Raw genomic sequence first — 20,379 nt, 5'->3', positions numbered from 1 at the left:
TGAGCAATGAGGAGAAACAATCTTCAATTTTTTTTGCTGTTGAGTCAATGCAGTTTGCTGTAGTTCCTTCACAATAAAGTAAATAAATTAAAAAACCCTGTAAGAATTAATTGAATTAAGTGAGTCAGGTGTAGATTTCAGATTGGACACTTGCTGCGTTTTGCATTATAAGCTGACTTTTTCATTGTTATAAATTTGATTTGAATTAGGATTTATGTTCATTTTATTATATCAGACCAAAACTATATATCAGTGTATCTGAGATTACCCAATTTTCTTTCAACCTTATCTCTTATCCAGCACTTCATTGTCATGAATTGACCTGTCAAATTAAGTTTCCTGGTGTAAGTAAAGTTAACTAGATTTAAATCACATGCACTTTAATTAGCTACATTGTTCTGGTTAGGACTAATAACGTTTGTTCAGGAACCCATTTTGGTTGGCCATGTAGGTCTCCTAAACCTCATTTATCTGTCTTAATTCTCCCCTTTCTTCGTCTTTTCTTCTCCTGCTGCATTTATATTCCCACTGTTCTCTTTCATTTCCATCCACCACTTTTCCTCAATCCACCGAAGAAATGGCTTCTCTGCCTCAAGTGATCATATTGGTCCAGCCATTTCTTGAGATGAATTTTTCACACACTCCAGTAAAAGCAGAATTCGAAAGATCTATCTAAGTGAAAACAAAGGAGAAACTAAATAAGAAGAAATAGTAAAAATGTTGATTCTGTTTGGAGATCTGTACACACTATACTATAGCATTTGCAGAAGGTCTGTATTGGCACCAAAACTCTACACCAGAGACCAGCCATTTCAGTGTCAAGGCAATGTCAGGAGCTGTCAGGAGTCACTGCAGCCTCATTGCTTACATTTCACATTTAATATAGTGGTAATGTAGGCTTTATGGCACTGTATTTAAATTTTTGTTTTCTAAATTCTTTAAGGATGTCTGTTTGTTAGTTACTTATGGTGTCCTGCTAATAGTGGTTAGCTTCGTTTGAAGGAGTGTGGTAACATTTGTTAGGATGCATGCATTTTGTAAGGGCAATTGTAAGTACACCGTTTTATTTGACGTGCAGGAGGAGACTTTCTAAGGCACTATTATAAACTGAGCACCTACGTCTCCTTTTTGCCTTTTCACAATATTCCTCCATAATGTTGGTCTTCCTGTTCTGTTGCCTGTTTCACTGCAACAGTTGTTACAAGGTGAGCCTCTTGAGTGAAGGTGTAATTCTGGACTCAGAATCTTTCATTCGGGAGACCTCATCCAGAAGAGATTAGACGTTGTAAGAGCTCAAGAACACACTTTTTTCATTGTGAAATCTGTGTTGGTGGTTAAGTATGTTTTGCTGGCCCCAGCAGGATGAAATTCAGGCTCTACTGAACACACAGCAAGGTATTGTAGATTCCCTGCCATGATGGACTTTTCTGGACAGCTCTTGTCAGGGAGCACCATTTTCTCTTCCTACCTGAGCTGTACATGTAACAGATACATCCAGATTTGGCTGGTGGCTCACCTGAGTCCAACTGTTCATTTAGCAGGAAGAGGCCAGACTCAATTTATTGGAATAAAGGGCAGTGCAGGGCCATACGCATCTCTCCATCTGCTAGGCAAAGAAAGCATCCTAGTAGATCACCTGAGTCACAAGTACTATGCTCATCAGAGACTGTGGTCTCTGAAAGATGCTATAATCAAGTCCGTATTTCAGAAACAGGGGGAACCCCCCAAATAGATTTATTTTTCCACTAGACACAACACTCTCTTCAATTCTCTAGATTCTTGTGTCAGAATTTCCTGTGTCATCCCTCTTATGCTTCTACTCCTCAGTGTTATCAGGAAGCTAAAAGCAAGAAAGAATCCATGTGACTTTTTCACAGCTCCACAGATGAAATAGCAAATATAGTTCACAGACTTGTTGTCTTATGAAAATAGAATGCTCCATATCATCTTAACCTTTCCAATATCTTGGTCTTGGAAATGGGGTCAAATCTTGCATCCAGAAGATTTGAACATGTTACCTCAGTAGAAATAGAAAGCAGTTGTTTATTGGAGATGCAGCAGCTATTAGTGGAGAGTCAAAAGGCCTCAGCCAAGCCCAATTCTTTTGAAATGGTAGAGAATTTTCATCCTGGGTGTACAGGAGGAGAAACAGCATGGTCCAGTGGATAGGTCACTGCATTGGACTGTAACTTGGGAAACATGGTTTGTTGGTGCGACCATTGAACTGCTTTGTGATCCTGGATAAGTTGCTTACCCCTATTTGTGCCATCCCATCCCCAGTCTTTAATGTTTGGATTGTAATCTCTTTGAGACACAGTCCCTTCATCCCTAAATATTTGTACAGTGCCTAACACAATGGGGCCCTGATCTCAGTTAAGATCTCTAGGCACTATTATAATACAAATTATAACAATATTAGCTAAAATTGGGCAACTCAATTGACTTATCTGATATTTTTATGCAATATTCTTTTGCTTTTAAGGTTTGAGTCTACACTGTCTAAGGAAGCAATCCTGTAATCTTTAAATATCCCTATTGTTAGATAACAATAAATATGCCTATTGTTAGGTAATCCCCCAAGGATAGGGATCTGCACAGGCAATTCTCCAATGAGTAGGGTTACTCACCTCTAACTGGAGACCTCTGATTATGTTACCTGTGCAGATCCATCCTCCTCCACGTCTGTTGAATCCATTATTTTCTGAATGAACACCCAACGGAATAAGATACACATGCACAGTTCATTTATTTTATCCTTGGAAATGAAATAGATTTACAAATTTTAAAAAGTCTTAAAAAAATTCTAACGTAGTGAAATGTCCCAGTGTGGATGGTGTAGCGCAGGGATCGGCAACCTTTTGGCATGTGGCCTACCAGGATAAGCATCCTGGTGGGCCGGGCCGGTTTGTTTACTTGCTGCATCCGCAGATTCAGCCGATCGTGGCTCCCAGTGGCCGCGATTCGCCACTCCAGGCCAATGGGGGCTGCGGGAAGCAGCGCGGGCTGAGGGATGTGCTGGCCGCCACTTCCCGCAGCCCCCATTGGCCTGGAGCGGCGATCTGCGGTCAGTGGGAGCCACGAATGGCCGAACCCGTGGACATGGCAGGTAAACAAACCAGCCCGGCTGGGCAGGGTGCTTACCCTGGCATGCCGCATGCCAAAGGTTGCTGATCCCTAGTGTAGAGTGGTGTGTGGAATTATTTTATTTGGCTTAATGTTTTAAATTCTCTCATTGAGACGTGCTTCAGCTCACTGTCTGACATATTATTTAGTGTCTAAGCAGTATGTGATCTTGTGTGAACTTGGCTGACTTTTTTGTTGGCAGATGATATTATCATGCACTGTTCACGTAGTCACTTAGAACAGAATGAATTATATTTTAACTAACTTTAGCAATATGGTAAATGATTCACTTATTGTGCCACTGCTAAATTATACATACAAGCATTAGTATTTTCCCAATTTGCAGATATGGAAAGGAAGACTTATTCTTTCAGTACTGTGCCATGCACTTGGAATGTAAAATGTAATATCTTTTATGATACAGTATGAACAAAATATGCTAATGAACACAAGCTTTATACTCACTGACAGTCTGGTGATGAATACATTGTTTTTATGGATTTACTCCTATATTTTGGTGTATTTTATATATTTCATGAATTGCACAAAATTAAGATGATTTGATAATTAGAAAAATCCTACATATTCGATTTTTTATACTTATCTTTTATTTCAAGACCTGTAAATTGTTTAAAGTTTCAAAGAAGTTGTGTGTATGTGAGAGAGTGATTTACACAACTAGTTTAAATTGGTAATGTAGCAGTTGCATTGAACTTTTTCCCTCTTTCAAAATCTATTCATGCACAAAACCTTTTATCCAACCACTGGGAACAACTGAAAGACCTGAGTCACTGTTAAGTAATACCACAAAAACATAAGGTCATGTACTGCATTTTCCCTAATAGCCTCCTAGTACATTGATAATCTGAGGTTGGGTGTCTCTGGGTTTTTCTTTTAGGATGGATTTGACTCCCTCACAGAAGTCTTCTTAGTGAAAAATATACTTTTTTTTTAAATCTGTTTGACACATAGTAGGGAGTGAATGAGTCTAATTTTAATATGTGTGAAATCTTGGCCTCATGGAAATCAATGAAAAAAATTCCCGTTGACCTCAATGGGGTGAGGATTTCACCTTATATCATTAGCTGAGAAATTTAGTGCTTGGAAGTTTATTTTTGTTTTCTGACAATACCAAAAGCAAATATACAAATAGAAGTTAAATGTCAGACTTAATATTGTATATGTAATGCAGTCTCAGGAGTGCCTCAGAAAGTGTTAGGTACCTTTCTTTGCTGAGCAGTGATGACTTTGCAGATCAGCGTTGGTGACAGTGGCTAGCAGCTGTCATAGCTCACTTTTTCTTTTTCTCCATGACGTCAGTGCAGCATCTTGTAAACTATATAAACCTCTCAGCCTAGTCAGCTCTCTCACATAACTAATTTGTTTTTCACTTGTTTGCTTTGTAGGTGAATAATTATATAAATTATTATTCAAGAGATTATACTTTTCTCTCCAAGTACTGTGGAGTTTCAGTACGCTAGCTGGCTTGGGGAAACTTAATTTTTGCTAAGTTGTTTGTATAACAGGGGTCACTGGACTAAGTGGAGAGAGCTCGTGGGAACTAGAGGCACTCTTCTGTACTTTTCTCCCACCAAATTAAAGAAAACAATGTGCATGTGCATTTGCCCTGCAACAGTTCTAAACTATGATAGACTTTTTTAACAAGAAAAAAATAAAGGTCAACGATTAACTTTTTTTTGATTAAAAGAAACTGGCTGTTTTTGCATTTTTCTTAGTATACCATAGTGAGTTAGTAGTTCCAAGAATCACATAGCCACTGATAGCCTGAGACTTTTTCTTTGGTGGTATTGGGAACTAACTTTACTAAAATAAAGCTAGTGCAATAATATAATAATATAATTAAATTGTAATGGGTTTTTCAGCAAACTAAATCCAGATAAAAGCCCAAGTGAAATTTAAAAATATCTGAGTCCTGTGGCACCTTATAGACTAACAGATGTATTGGAGCATAAGCTTGCGTCTGACGAAGTGAGTATTCACCCATGAAAGCTTATGCCCCAATACATCTGTTAGTCTATAAGGTGCCACAGGACTCCTTGTTGCTTTTTACAGATCCAGACTGACAACGGCTACCCCTCTGATACTTAAAAATATCTGATTCTGATAATGGCGCAAACCTTCTGTGCTTGAACTTGTCATTGTAAATAAGTGAATGATTGTGCCAAAGGTGAAAAGAATTAGTGATCTTGCAACTTGTTCAAGAGGTGAACTGCACTAAACTCTCTTCACTCCTCAGTTGGTATTACATTTTGGAAAAGTAAAGTTAGCTTTGCTTTTAGAATTATACTGTAGATTTTTTTTCTCTTTCTCTCTGACTGGTTCTTTCTGCCCTTTCTCCTCTTCTGTTCTCTTCCCACCCAAATTGTAAGTATGAAGTAATTTCTGAGGTTTCCTAATCATGAGCTACTCTGGCCCCCCGACCTAGGGACCCTGTAGTGACAGCAACTTACTGTCCTTCTCCAACTCTCCTCTACTGCCTACTTCCCTGGGCCACTTCCCTGTAGCCCCAGCATCTTCTCTGCCCCTTTGTGTCAGGGCCCCAGTCTGGCAGTCATCAGTCTAGAGCTCTCCCAGCCTCTGCTGACCCTGCCCAGCAATGCTCTGTTTTAGGTGCTTCTCTAAGAGCCAGTTCTTACCCCTTTGCCCTCCAGAGAGAGACTGCGCTCCTCTCTGCCCAGCATGGCCCTGATTGGCTTTCAAGCCTCTACTTAATTGGCTTCTAAGCAGCCCTTCCAGGGTTGGTGGAGGCTCTGTGCAGCCTCTCTGGCTTGCTTGAACCCCATCCATGCCAGAGTGGAGTAGTTGCCCCACTACACAAGGACAAAAATTAGTATATTGTTTTGCTCATACACATTCAAAAATACCCATCTTCCCTTCCCTCCTTCCTCCTCCAGGATTGGTGTTTCATGCATTCTTTTATTAGCATTCTTCCTACCATATGAAAAAACAATTCTTCTCTGATCGTGCTGTTGGATCTCCACAGATGAAACCAGAGAGTCCTTTTGACTTCATTGGGTCTACCACGGAAGCTCAAGAGTCTGCATATGCAGATCTGATTGCAGAATTGGAATCGATGTTTGAAAAGACCAATGTCATTCAGATCTGTTGATTTTAATGTAATCTACTAAACACAGCAAAAATAAAAAAGATAACTGATCCTATTTTTTTCATATAGAGGAAGGTTAGGAAATTTAGGGGAAAGTTGTAGTTGCAGTTTCGAAGAACAAATATATCAAATAATTACTTTAGAAAGTGTCACATACTATATATTCTACAACATGCAAATCAGGAAATAAATATATATATTTTTTTCCACTTCATTAGCAGATAACTGAATTAGACTTTCAAGATTAAACATTTATTTACTTATGTAGCTTATAAGTAAAAGCAATGATGTTTATGCAAATTTTTATACTCTGTTCAGTGAGCCCTATTTGAAAGACACAAATCTGCGGTGAGTTAATTTAAATAAAATAATACTTGAATTTGGCATTTGGTGAATGAGAAACTTTTACCTTTAACTACTAATACCTCTGAAGACTACAGTTATGCATATTATAATTTAACTAAATGTTGCATATAATTAAAAATCAGTGTAGAGTCTTGTTTAATAGTAATAATATCAGTATATGAATTTACTATACTATTTGTATAATTGTAACCAGTGCTGATCCTCCCACTCAAACTCCTATTTCTTCATTACAGCTGGAACTGATTTGGGGCAAACTCACACAAAGACTGTGAATCAGGATTGTTTCCATTTAATTGTTTTCAGATGTTTAGCTATAGATCATGTACATGGATAGTAGTAATGGGAATCATTAGAAGTACATCATGTGATAGAGCTTTATATATATATACACCTCTACCTCGATATAACTTGACCCAATATAACACGAATTCGGATATAACGCGATAAAGCAGTGCTCCGGGGGGGAGGGGGCTGTGCACTCTGGTGGATCAAAGCAAGTTCAATATAACGCGGTAAGATTTTTTGGCTCCTGAAGCCAGCGTTATATCGAGGTAGAGGTGTGTATATAGAGAGAGAGACTGACTGACTTGATGTACACCTGACTAGATAAGTAGGATTTGTCATACAGAATCAGACTCCTTGTGTATCTAATGTGGCAGTGCTCTCTGGTAGGAGAGAATTCCTGTTGCTTCAGAGGAATGCAAAAAAATTCCCAAAATTCTTCTATCCATCTGTGTAAAATTGTATACAGGAGAATCAGGATTTTGTACCTCATAGACAGTCAATATGCACCTTTAAAGTTAAATTGAAAAATGAGCGTTGGTGTCAGTGTCATAAACTGGTCAAGTATGCATAAGTTTTATTACCTGGTGCATGGGGTTCAAAACCTACATTCAGAGCCTCCCAGGTGCAATTTTTTTTCACCTATACCAGCCATATACAGAGAAAATCTGTGTATTTGACAGAAATTATAAGTGCTGTTAGTCAAAATAGTTTGAAGGGAAATTCTGAACCCATTTTTAAACTAAGAAAAGTTCAACCTTGTATTAATTACAACTTACAAATAGCTTCTGCTCAGTCACCAGTTCAAAAAGTCTAGTAATGGAATGTATGATTTTTTGGAAAAAGAAATTGATCAATTAAACTTAGTCTTCTTCTATGGAGGAAGATGAAGTACAGTGTAAAATTTTACAAATTAAGAACAGATGCCTGAATTTAGAATGATAAAAGCCAGGAAGATTGAAGAGCAAGTCAAGAGAGGGTTACACAGGCTGGTATGATTTTTGGAATATTCAGTTATTGCTTGTTTAATTACAAATACTCATGTAAGCAACATTTGTTCTCGATTTCTCTCATAAGCAAACTAAAACTTGCATTCACTTCTTTTAAATGCATATAACATACTTTGCCATAAGACTACATATCTTCTTGGCCGTTACCTTAGCATGGGTTCTGATTCCCTTGCCAGAGCTGGTTAATCTGAGGCCCCTTTTTTTTCTCTTTGAAGACCTTTGAAATATCTTGAATATTTATAATAAGGATTCATTAAGTTTATTTTTCCCCACAGTTGTTACGCTGTATGCTACGTTAGGAGGCCCAGCAATAGTACATGGACTAAATGAAAGTGAGGTGACAACCATCATTACTAGTAAAGAACTGATGCAAACAAAATTGAAGGTAAGGAATATGCCTTTTCTTTTTGAATAAATCTGTTGTAGTGTATGTGATCTGGTGTTTTTGGAGACTAAAGGCTGATGTATATGGCCCAATTTATTGATTTATTTGCCTTTTGTAATGCATGTATTTAACATATTACAGATTTGTTTCTTTTTTCACAATGTAAGAGAACAGAAACATCAAACATTTTCTAAAGCAAAATGTAGGGCGTGATTTTACACTCCGTGACTCTTGTGCAGTTATCTGTACCATTACCAAGTAAGGCTTTAATCTTTTTAATATACAATGCATGGGTGGAATGGTGAGCCCATACACAACCCCATTGAAACTAGAAGGGCTCCTTCTTCTTCGAGAGATGTCCCTTTGGGTGCTCCACTCCAGGGGTTCGTGCGTCCCTGCACCTTTGCTCAGAGATTTTTACAGCAGTACTTGTACCAGTTGCGTACTCGCAGAGTCTGCCCCCCAGCTCTGAGTGTACCTTAATAGTACGCGTGCGCGACCGGTCTCCTCAGTTCCTTCTCTACCATCCCTAGCCTGAGATGGAGCTCAGCAGACTCATTAGAGAATTTCTTCTCTCCCTTGTTCAACTTTTTTCCCTCTTAGTTTAGCTTACGTGTAATAGTTAGGTACCCTTTTCCTGTCTCTTCTCTTCCCTTTAAAGCAAAAAAGAAAAAACAAGAACAAAAACTTTTTCCCCCCCCTGTCAGCGCTGCCGCTTCCGACATGCCTGGCTCTCCAGGTTTTAAGAGCTGCTTTAACTGTAATGATGCCATCCCTCTTTCAGATGGCCACTCTAAATGTATTAAATGTTTGGGGGAGTCTCACATCCCCCAAAAATGTGCCCACTGCACACAAAGAGAGGGAGCTGCGGCTAAAACTGCTCCTGCTGCAAAAATCTCTCGGACCAGCCTCAGACCTGGGCTCGGACTCTACTGTACACCGCAGCCCCCCTGCTTCAAAGAGACAAAAGAAAACTTCAAAAAAACATCAGTCTCTCACCAGCAAAGGGTATTTGCAGGGACAAGCCTTCCCTCCCCTCCCCTGGCTGAGTACCTTTGTCATGCTGGGCTCCTCCAGCGCCACGCAAAACTTGCCTGTGACTGCGGTGGTCGTGCTAACCTCCGGTGCCGAGGCTTCAGGCTTTCAGTTGCCTGCCTCTTACAAGGCACCATTTGGCACCGCAATGGAAGCAGTGCTGACGCATACTAGCCTGCCTGACCCACAGCAGGCTCCTCTCACTCTCCTGGCACCATCAGCCTTTGAGCTAGCCAGCAGTAACAGAACACTCAGGACACCCATGCAGAGGAATCCCTCCTCACAACAAATTCCTCTCGGTCAGCCCTCCCCTTACAGAAGCACTGAAGCACCGCAGTTCACACACTCAAGGGATCTCCTGGTGTAACCTATCTTGCAGTCACCCCTACTTAACACCGACTTCTCTCCGGACCTTCAGGGAAGATCTGCCCAGTTTTCCTCCAGATGAGGAACATGGGCTACAGGGAGAATTTTCACCTTATCAGATCTCCTGTCCACAGACCCCAGTCAAGAGAGGTCATAAAAAAGCTGCCTTGTCCTACTCTGAGGGTCCTGCCCCATTGTGTGTGAATCCCTGGATGGCACCACCCATGCCCTTCCCACCACAGTGGCAATATTGGGCTCCAGGGGCTCCTTATACTCGGCACCACACTCGTTATACCAGTGTAGCTAGGCATGAGACCTAAGTACCAGCAGCTGACGACCCTGCCACTGACTCCAGACACCAGGCAGCCCTGTCACAACCGCAAGAGCAAACACGGCCTGCCTCTAACCCGGTAGAACCAGTTGTTCTGCCTGATGAAGCATTGCTTCCTCCTCCTCCGACGTCTTTGGATGACTTCTCAAAATTTCAAGACCTGTTTAAAAGAGTTGCCAATGAGCTATGAATTAACCTGGAGGAAGTTCCTGAACAGCAGCATGAGCTAACTGACATCCTGCAGCCCTCTTCTCCTTCTAGAATTGCATTACTTATCAACACAGCCCTTTTAGAACCTGCCAAGGCCATTTGGCAAAACCCTGGCTGCAAGCCTGCCTACCTGTAAGAGACTGGACTGAAAGTACTTTATTCCTTCCAAGGTCTCGGAATTCCTTTTTACTCACCCAGCGCCAAACTCGCTGGTAGTAGACGCAGGTAACCAAACACCAGTTTCCCTGCTCCACCCCTTCTGACAGGGACAGTAAGCGATTAGATCTGCTCGGATGCAAGGTATATGCTTCTCCCACATTACAGTTTCGCATTTCTAATTATACAGCCGTTCTAGCAAAGTACAACCACAAAAATTACAGTAAATTCATGGATTTTATTGATCACATTCCAGAATAAAAGAAACAACAATTTACAGCCTCAGTTCCTGAGGGACAAATCTTCTCCTGCACTGCTCTTCAAGCTGCCCTTGATGTGGCCAATACTGCGGCACGGTCCACTGCCACAGCAGTTGTGATGCGCAGAGGGTCATGGCTTTTGTCCTCTTCATTTCCCCGAGAGGTCCAGAGTACCATTGAGGATCTCCCCTTTGACAGTGACAAACTATTCACCTCCACCACAAATGATGTACTCCATTCCATGAAGGACTCCAGGGCAACTCTCCGGTCTCTAGAAATTCAAACCCCTATAACCAGAAGGCGACAATATAGATACCAGCCTTACCAGCGACCACGCTACCCCACGTACACCCAGCAATTCCATAGGTCTCACGAGCAACAGCAACAACAGCAGCGCCAGAGATCTAGATACCAACACCACCGTCGCAACTCCTCAGCAGTGTCTCAGCCCCCTACGACTAATAAGCAAATTTCAAGGCTTGGTCGAGGGTATAGAAAACAATATTCCCACGTCAGTGCTTACACCACCTGCCCCTATTTTTGGACACTGCCTATGCCCATTCTCCCTGTGACAGGTTGGGTCACAGAAACCCCCTTGGGAACTGCCAACTGATGTGCCAAGACTACTTCTTCCCCTGCTTTCCTTGCCAGCCTGGGACTCCAGCACCCTGTCTTGTTGAGCCAGACACGCCAGTCCGCTCCAACACAGACTCAGGATCTGAACCACATGCCCCAAAGCTGTAGACTTAACTGAAAGCAACTTACAAGAAGTGTTCCTGTCTTTAACACTCAGATGCCCAACTCCTAATGGGGTCCAAACCCCAAATAAATCCGTTTTACCCTGTATAAAGCTTATACAGAGTAAACTCATAAATTGTTCACCCTCTATAACACTGATAGAGATATGCACAGCTGTTCCCACCCCCGACCCCCCGGTATTAATACATACTCTGGGTTAATTAATAAGTAAAAAGTGATTTTATTAAATACAGAAAGTAGGATTTAAGTGGTTCCAAGTAGTGACAGACAGAACAAAGTGAATTACCAAGTAAAATAAAATAAAACATGCACATCTAAGCCTAATACAGTAATAAAGCTGAATACAGAATCTCATCCTCAGAGATGTTTCAATAAGTTTCCTTCACAGACTGGACACCTTCCTAGTCTGGGCACAATTCTTTCCTCTGGTACAGCCTTTGTTCCAACTCAGGTGGTAGCTAGAGGATTTCTCATGATGGCTGCCCCCTTTTCTCTGGTCCATCCACTTATATATCTTTTGCATAAAGCGGGAATCCTTTGTCCCTCTGGGTTCCCACCCCACCCCCTCCTTCTCAATGGAAAAGCACCTGGTTAAAGATGGATTCCAGTTCAGGTGACATGTCACTGTAAGACTTCATTATCCATTTGCTGGCACACACGTATACAGGAAGACTCACAAGTAAAACAGAGCCATCTACAGTCAACTGTCCAGGTTGATGCGAGCCATCTAGATTCCAAACCACCATTAATGGCCCACACTTTGCATAATTACAATAGGCCCTCAGAGTTGTATTTCATATTCCCATTACTTCTTAACAGAAAAGAAAACCGGGAGATGCTGACCGATCCTTGACCTCAGGCGGCTAAACAAATTTATCAAAAAGCAAAAGTTCAAAATGGTTACCCTCACCACCATAATCCCAGTGCTGGAGCAGGGCGATTGGTTTTCAGCCCTTGACCTACAAGATGCTTATTTTCATGTGACTATTCACCCAGCCCTCGGTTTGACACATTTTCAATACAGTGTGTTGCCCTTCAGCCTATCTCCTGCCCTCTGAGTTTTCTCCAAACTCCTAGCCGTGGTTACTGCCCACCTCAAGAAGTAGGATTATAATATTTCCTTACCTCGATGATTGTCTCCTCAGGCCCTCAACGTTCAACAAAGCTCTTCAATCCACGCAGCTTACCGTCACTTGCTTCCTTTCCCTTGGCCTGCAAATAAAAACAAATCCACCTTATCTCCTACCCAACAACTGGAGTTCATAGGAGCGCATCTCGATTCCCAAACGGGAATAGCGTCTCTCCTGCTCGACCATTTCAACACCATAAAACTCTTGGTTACAAAACTTCACAACAGTCCCCAGGTCACTGCATGAGACTGCCTGCAACTATTAGGCCACATGACTTCATGTACTTTCTTGGTAAAAATGCAGGCCTATACATGAGGTGCTTACAAGCTTGGTTGGCCACAGTTTACAGACCAAACATACAAGCTCTAAACAAGCATCTATCCATATCCTTCAGAGTCAAAGACTCCCTCCTATGGTGGACCATTCCCTCCAACCTCTGCTCAGGAGTCCCTTTTCTCCAGGACTCCCCATCACTCATAATGACTACTGATGCATCCCTCACAGGATGGGGATCGCACATGTCCCACCACACCCCCGAAGGCCTATGGTCTTCCACCGAAGCCTCCCTACACATAAACGTCCTAGAACTGTGAGCCATACACAATGCCTGCCGTCACTTCCTCCCGTTTATTCGGAACCAACATGTTTGGATAATGACAGACAACATCACATGTGTGTTCTTTGTCAACAGGCAGGGAGGGGCTCGATCTCATTCTCTTTGCACAGAAGCCATGAAGCTCTGGAATTGGTGCCTTTTGAACAACAACTGGATATCAGCCGCCTATCTTCCTGGGGGCCTGAATACCACTGCGGACGAACTAAGCAAACGTTTCCCGTGGGATCACGAATGGGAGCTAAATGGCACGATCATACGCAATATATTCCATGTTTGGGGCTATCCAACCCTGTACCTCTTCGCGACTGCGAAGAACAAGAAATTTCCCAAATTTTGCTCCAGAGTGGGATTGGGCAAACATTCCCTAGGAGATGCGTTCTCATGGGCTCAACACTTAATGTATGCTTTTCTCCCAATACCGGTTCTTCACAGAGCTCTGAGAAAGATACGAACAGATCATGCCACGGTAATTTTGATTGCCCGGTCGTGGCCCAGACAACTGTGGTTTCTGTTCTTCACCAGAATGTCACTTCGCCCACCGATTTCGTTACCCCTCACTCCGAACCTCGTATCACAGCAACACGGACGATTTCTTCACCCCAGCCTGTCCATGCTCCACCTCAAAGCTTGAGTCCTACATGGTTCTCCCAGAACAAACTAGCATGCTCTGAGCAGGTTCAGGGTGCTCCTACATAGCAGAACACAATCTACTCACATCACTTATCTCTGAAAGTGGAAGCGATTCACACAATAGTGCTCAACTAAACAACTTCCTCACCTCTTCCACCCATACTTGACTACCTATTAGACCTTAAGCAATCTGGTCTTTCTTTCAGCTCCATCAAAGTCCACTTAGCTGCTATTACAACTTTTCATGACAAGATCGACCATACCCCTGTTTTTGCTCATCCAATCACCAAGCGTTTTCTCAAAGGGTTCCAGTCCCTATACCTGGACATTAAATCTCCTACCCCTCCGTGGGACCTTCACTTAGTATTATCCTACTTAACTCAACAACCATTCAAGCCCCTAGCCGCTTGCTCCCTCTTACACCTCTCCATGAAAACAGCATTCTTTAGTGGCAATCACCTCCACCAGATGTGCAGGAGAAATAGCAGCTCTCATGGAGGACCCACCATACACACTAATTTTTAAGGACAAGGTTACCCTCAAACTACACCCCAAATTTCTTCCAAAGGTGCATTCGTCATTCCACATCAATGAGCCGATACACTTACCAACCTTCTTTCCTAAACCACATGCAAACTCTCTTGAATCCACAATGCATACTTTAGATGTACGCAGGGCTTTGTCCTTCTATTTCGCTAAAACCAAGCCCTTTAGAAACTCTTCTAGACTCTTTGTCTCCATTGCAAAGCACTCCAAAGGGACACCTATTTCTACCCAGAGACTTTCAAACTGGATTTCTGAGTGTATCCGACTGTGCTATCAGATAAAGAAAGTTACGCCTCCAGCCGGCATCAGAAGTCACTCCACTAGATCTGTGGCTACCTCCGTGGCTTTTCTATGCAAAGTTCCTCTGGCTGACATCTGTAAAGCAACCACTTGGACTTCTGAACACACATTTGTTAAGCATCATGCCCTGGCTCAAGGCCCTCTCTCTGATACACGATTAGGCAGATCTGTATTATCTGCTGCATTCCTACCAAATCTGAAGTCCCTACCTCCTTGAGATACACTGCTTTTTAGTCACCTGGAGTGGAGCACACACAGGGACATCTCTCTCGTGAAGAGGAGGTTACTCACCTGTGCAGTAACTTACGGTCTTCGAGATGAGTGTCCCTGTGGGTGCTCCACTACCCACCCTCCTTCCCTCTACTTTGGAGTTGCGGTAGCCTCCATTGTAGAGAAGGAACTGAGGAGACCGGTCACGCGCGTGTACTATTAAGGTACACTGAGAGTGGGGGGACAGGCTCTGCGCAAGCGCAACTGGTACGAATACTGCTGTAAAAATCTCCGAGAGATGGCACAGGGACGCACCAACACCTGGAGTGGAGCACCCACCGGGACACTCATCTCAAAGAACATCAGTTACTGCACAGGGTGAGTAACCTCCTCTTACAGATAGCAGGAATCTGCCCACCTACTGTATGTTGCAGGGTTGAGGTGTAAAAAGCTACCAGTCTGATTTGTTAGGGGTTTACACATACTTTATAAGCCCATTACCCTTTTGCAAAGCAGTGCAGTGCAGAATTAGACTCATAAGTTATATAAGTAAGCAAGAAAGCATGTTAATTTATCCATCTACTAACATCTAAAGTAACCTAACAAGACTTAAGAAAGTGTTACCCCAGTGATCTAACACTCTTACTAGTGTTGAGGCATTCAGATGCTAAGTTGATGGTTTCAGAAGAATTTGGATGGGGTAGTGCCACTACACTGGGAATATTAATAATAATTTTACTTGCACTGGTGCAGCTATACTGGTCCTACAAATTGAGGATGCTATTATGTAGACAAGGTGCAGGCACTTTTAATATCTTATTTAACATTACTGAGCTCAGTAGCTAAAATATCTCAATACAAAAGAGTGGGTCGGTGCAGAAAAATGCTCACATTTGGCTTGTGAAAACAATGCCAAAGAAAGTAAAAGAGTTAGTCTTGAGTCTGTCACCTTTAGCAGAAAACAGGGCAGGTAAGGTTAGACCTACTTGTGTTCTGTAGAGCATTCTAGGATCATGGTTATGTACTTTTAGTATCCTGAGTGATCAGAAATGAAGCAAATGGCAGAGCAGAATAATGCATAAAGTATAAATGCAATAATAAATGTGACAAAATTCAGCACTCCTAGTTCATTATTGTTTTCCCAGCAGACAATGGATTGTGCAACGTGGCAGCCCTTGTGTTTGAGTCAGTGTCATTTTTAGAAATGGGATATCAGCTTAAGCATTTTTATTAAAGTAGCTTAAAGGTTAAACCGCTCAAGTCTAATAGCATCCTTTTTAATTACAAATATGAATATGTTAAATTTAGCATGGTAGCTGGAAAAATAAGTAAATTTGATGAGAAAATTTTCCCCAGCTTAAAAATGGCCACACTCAGCATGGAGTCAATTTTACTTAAACAAAAGTCAGAGTGCGTTGTCATTAATTCATGGATTCAGTTTGAAATCTTAAATAATTTAAGATCCAAAAACTGGCTAATGCATATATGCAGAAATGTAACTACCGTTTTATAAATTCTAAAGTAGTATAACTAACTTCTGTATTTTTGTAACTATTTCCACAAAGAGGTTTGGATAAAATTAAAAAGAGAGCATTTTTCAGAGGCTTAGTGAAAGCTATTTGTGAAATAGTTAATTCCTCCCACACAGAAATGAATCTAACCCTTGATTGTATTATTAAGACTGGTTCTTAATATATACCTAAGAGTTTGTTAGTCATTAGGACTATTGGATTGGTCTTTAAATTACATTTTTCTCCAGAAGCTGAATGCAGAATATTCAGAGTGTTCCAAGACCTTACTGACTCAGAAGATATGAAGAAGGGACTTCTAATTTGCACTGCACACTTAGTAGCACATTGTGCAGCCATTAGACCCTGAGCTGGCGTAACACATTTTTTTTTTAAAGCCAAAAATTGTGGTGTTCCATTTAGAGTCAGGAATTCCTAAACTGTATTTTTAAATTTCCTTTTGGATAGTTACAAGAATTTGTACTGAACAAATAAAAACCAGAATGAATGGAGTGTTTATGTGCGCATGTGTGTTAGACTTTTCTCTGACCAGCATTTTACATTTTGTCTTAGATCCTTAGAATTGTGGTCAGTATTCTTAGTTGCACTAAAACTTAGATTTTTCTTTTAGTAATAAATACTATTTGACTATTCATTTTGCTAGACTTCTGTTTGCTGCAGAGCATATTTTAAATACCATACTAAACATTGCAGTACAACAGTGTTTCCCAAACTTGGGACGCCGCTTGTGTAGGGAAAGCCCCTGGCGGGCTGGGCCGGTTTGTTTACCTGCCGCGTCCGCAGGTCCAGCCGATCGCAGCTCCCACTGGCCGCTGTTCGCTGCTTCAGGTCAATGGGAGCTGCTGGAAGTGGCGTGGGCCGAGGAACGTAAGCCAGGGGCTTTCCCTAAACAAGCAGCGTCCCAAGTTTGGGAAACACTGCATTACAAGAAATAGCAGAGAAGACAAACTGAGTCATCCATTCTGAGCTCAGTGTTAGATATGAATTTACAGAGTGATCCTTTTCATCAGTATTCGGTGGGAGTGGCAGGTGGCCAGCACATCTGAAAATCAGACTCCTAGTTTCAACAAGAGCACACAAAAATGGAGGCACCCAAAATTAGTGGACAGTTGTGAAAATTTTGGCCTTAATTTTATGTTTAAAGAAAAGCTTAGATTAACCCTGATGTCCCAGAAATCTGACAGTGGGAAGCTGCAGTTTTTACCCAAAGACTGACTTTATTACAATTTAGTCGTTTACATCAATAATATTTTAACATGTGTAGTAAAAATATTTTGTTTCTTTCCTGGCACAAACTTTTGCGCTAGCTTTCTGTGCAAAATGAAACATATGTATCCATTTCCACAGGAAATTGTTTCTCAGGTTCCACTATTGCGGCATATTATTACTGTGGATGGCAAACCAACAACATGGTCAGAATTCCCCAAGGGTATCATTGTTCACACTATGGCTTCTGTGCAAGCAATGGGGGCCAAGACAGATAATGGTATGTACTTTTAAAATATTTCAGTTGGAGAAACTATAGTCCAGCTTCCAGGAGAGGAAGATTATAGCCCTTTACTGCTGAAAATCTTGTTAAATCATTTATGTATAAATTATATATCAAATCGCTTTTTGATGCAACTTGTTATTGAAAAGTTTTAATTTGAAAAACACAGAAATATACAAATTTTCACATTTTATTTATTTATTTTTGACCACATGGCTTTTTCTCTTGACATATTGGGTATTTCAAAAAAGCAGGGTGGAAAGACTTGCATTAAAGCTGTTTTTCCTTGTCCTTAAATTTCATATAAATTGAACAATACTTTGTAGTATGGTCATTTTTCCAACATTGTTGAAGAATCATGCATTAATTTGTGGCATTCAAGGTATTTTGAGACCATACAGTGTAAATATAGTCTATTTTATTTACACTTTGCTATATTACTAAATTTGGGCATCAATACACACTAGAAGTAACATGTAAAATCTGTTTTAAATCTGGAGCTATTACAACTTTGTTTAAATTATTTTTACTGTATTTTAGAACAGAGGTGGGCAAACTTTTTGGCCTGAGGGCCACATTGGGGTTGCAAAACTGTATGGCGGGCTGGGTAGGGAAGGCTGTGCCTCCCCACCCCCTATACGCCCCCTCCCACTTTCTGCCCCCTGACTACACCCCTCAGAACTCCTGACCCATTCAACCCCTCCTCGATCCTTGTCCCCTAACCGTCCCTTCCTGGGAACCCCACCCCTAACCGCCCCCCGGGACCCTACCCCATATCCAACCCTCCTGTTCCCCGTCCCCTGACTGCCCCGATCCCTGTCCACACCCCCAACCCCTGACAGGCCCCCCAGAACTCCCACACTTATCCAACCCCTCGTTCTCCCTTTGCTCACCCAACAGATGTTTCTGTCACACCTGCTCCTAACCACTCTTCATTCCAGTCAGGCAGTTTCCTCTTTTGCTTGTATGCCAGCAGTAAGAGCATTGAGAGCATGTATTCCTGCTTTATCCCTATGCCTAACACCACAGTGGCCCTGGCTGCCAGGATGAGCAGTTACAGGAATAGCCCTGTTCTGCATAGATGGGATCTTCTGGGATGTTAGTTGCCAGATTCTAACAGTAGCTTAGAAATGGCACAAGTTTTTTTCATGGTGGCAGAAAAAGATATGCCTCTGACACCAGGGAGACTGCTCATCCATATTTCAGATTCCTGCTCCAAGATATATAGGCACTGAGCTGCTCTACAAAATGGTTGTAAGACTTTTTTTTTTTAACATGTGCAAAACAGTGTATTTTCTATCATCTCATTCTTAGAAACAGCTGAACCGTTTTTTCATAAACATTAAAAATATAGTCAACCTTCATTAGACACCTGTCATGGAACATGTGGTAAAGTTATAAGCAACTGAAAATAGGGTCTTATAATGGAAAGTGACTTACTGTTACCAGCTCTGCCTATAAAACAGAACTCCGGACAGTATGCAAGGGCAAAAGAATAAACAAAAGGTGAATTAGTCTGCCCAATACTAGTAAACTTACAAATATAGCAAATATAATTTTATATACAAATAGGGGTCCTAATTCTACAAACACTTATGCATGTGTTTAACTTAATGCATTGAAGTCAACAGACTACTCAAGCAAAAAGTTAATTACAGGAAAGAAATTGCAGGATTAGGGCCTAAATTCCTACTGTTCAGTGTGGATTACTTATTTCAAATGAATTACACCATCTTCATAGAAGTTATAGTAGGTGAACAGAACATGGTTTTGAGAACTGACATTGTCTCAATTGTGGCTTTCCTGAGCCCTGTGTATGGAGCAGTGTGTTGCTATGCCCCAGGAGCACACAGAAGCAGACTGATTCAGTCACACTCCTGGTTCCTCACTCTGCTCTGGTGGGGATATAGTCTTCCCTATATCTGATGCAGCAGACATCTCCTCCAGGCCAGTGCAGCTGTGCTGTCCAGCTCATTGAGGGTGGGAACAAAAACTTTGTTCATTCCCCATTCTTTCTACCCACTTCCATCCAGGTGTGTAGTTGAGATGTAGTAAACTCGCAAAGTCTGATTTTTACCCTAGTGTAGCTACACAGTATTCATAGATGATGCAGAGAAGTTAGGGGGCACTTTAAATTTTCTTTCTCCCTGTGAAGGTGTCTAGGATTGGCTACAGTTTGTCCCACTGAATGTAAATTGTCACAGAAGTAGTAATGTCTAGTTCCTTATCAGAATAATCACTATAATATGTTTCAGTATTTAAGATATTAAATTTTATATGCTTTCTATACATTATGCATAATTTTTTTAAATAAAAATTACAGTAAGCAAACAGCAGGCCAGGCCTGTACCCTCAGATATTGCAGTAATCATGTACACAAGTGGATCTACAGGACTTCCAAAAGGAGTCATGATTTCTCATTGCAACCTTATTGCTGGTATAACTGGGATGGCTGAAAGAATTCCTCATTTGGGGTATGTACCAATAGAAATTTTCATTAAAAATGGCTTGTAATTGCA

General features: G+C 41.4%; 1 protein-coding gene across 13 annotated transcripts in view; it reads left to right on the top strand.

Annotated features, from left to right (window-relative positions):
- ACSL3 (acyl-CoA synthetase long chain family member 3) overlaps nt 1-20,379 on the top strand; it is a 100,796-nt gene that overhangs the window by 55,727 nt on the left and 24,690 nt on the right. For all 13 annotated transcript variants that reach the window (XM_039487827.1, XM_039487832.1, XM_039487825.1 and 10 more), the window contains 3 exons: nt 8,184-8,293; nt 17,719-17,857; nt 20,184-20,334. In XM_039487827.1, coding sequence (XP_039343761.1) covers nt 8,184-8,293; nt 17,719-17,857; nt 20,184-20,334 — 400 coding nt within the window. The remainder of the gene's footprint in view (nt 1-8,183; nt 8,294-17,718; nt 17,858-20,183; nt 20,335-20,379) is intronic.

This window comes from Mauremys reevesii, linkage group 9 (genome assembly GCF_016161935.1).
Source record: "Mauremys reevesii isolate NIE-2019 linkage group 9, ASM1616193v1, whole genome shotgun sequence".
Lineage (NCBI taxonomy): Eukaryota > Metazoa > Chordata > Testudines > Geoemydidae > Mauremys > Mauremys reevesii.
The sequence above is the reverse complement of the archived record's forward strand: the minus strand, read 5'-3'. Positions and strand labels throughout refer to the sequence as shown.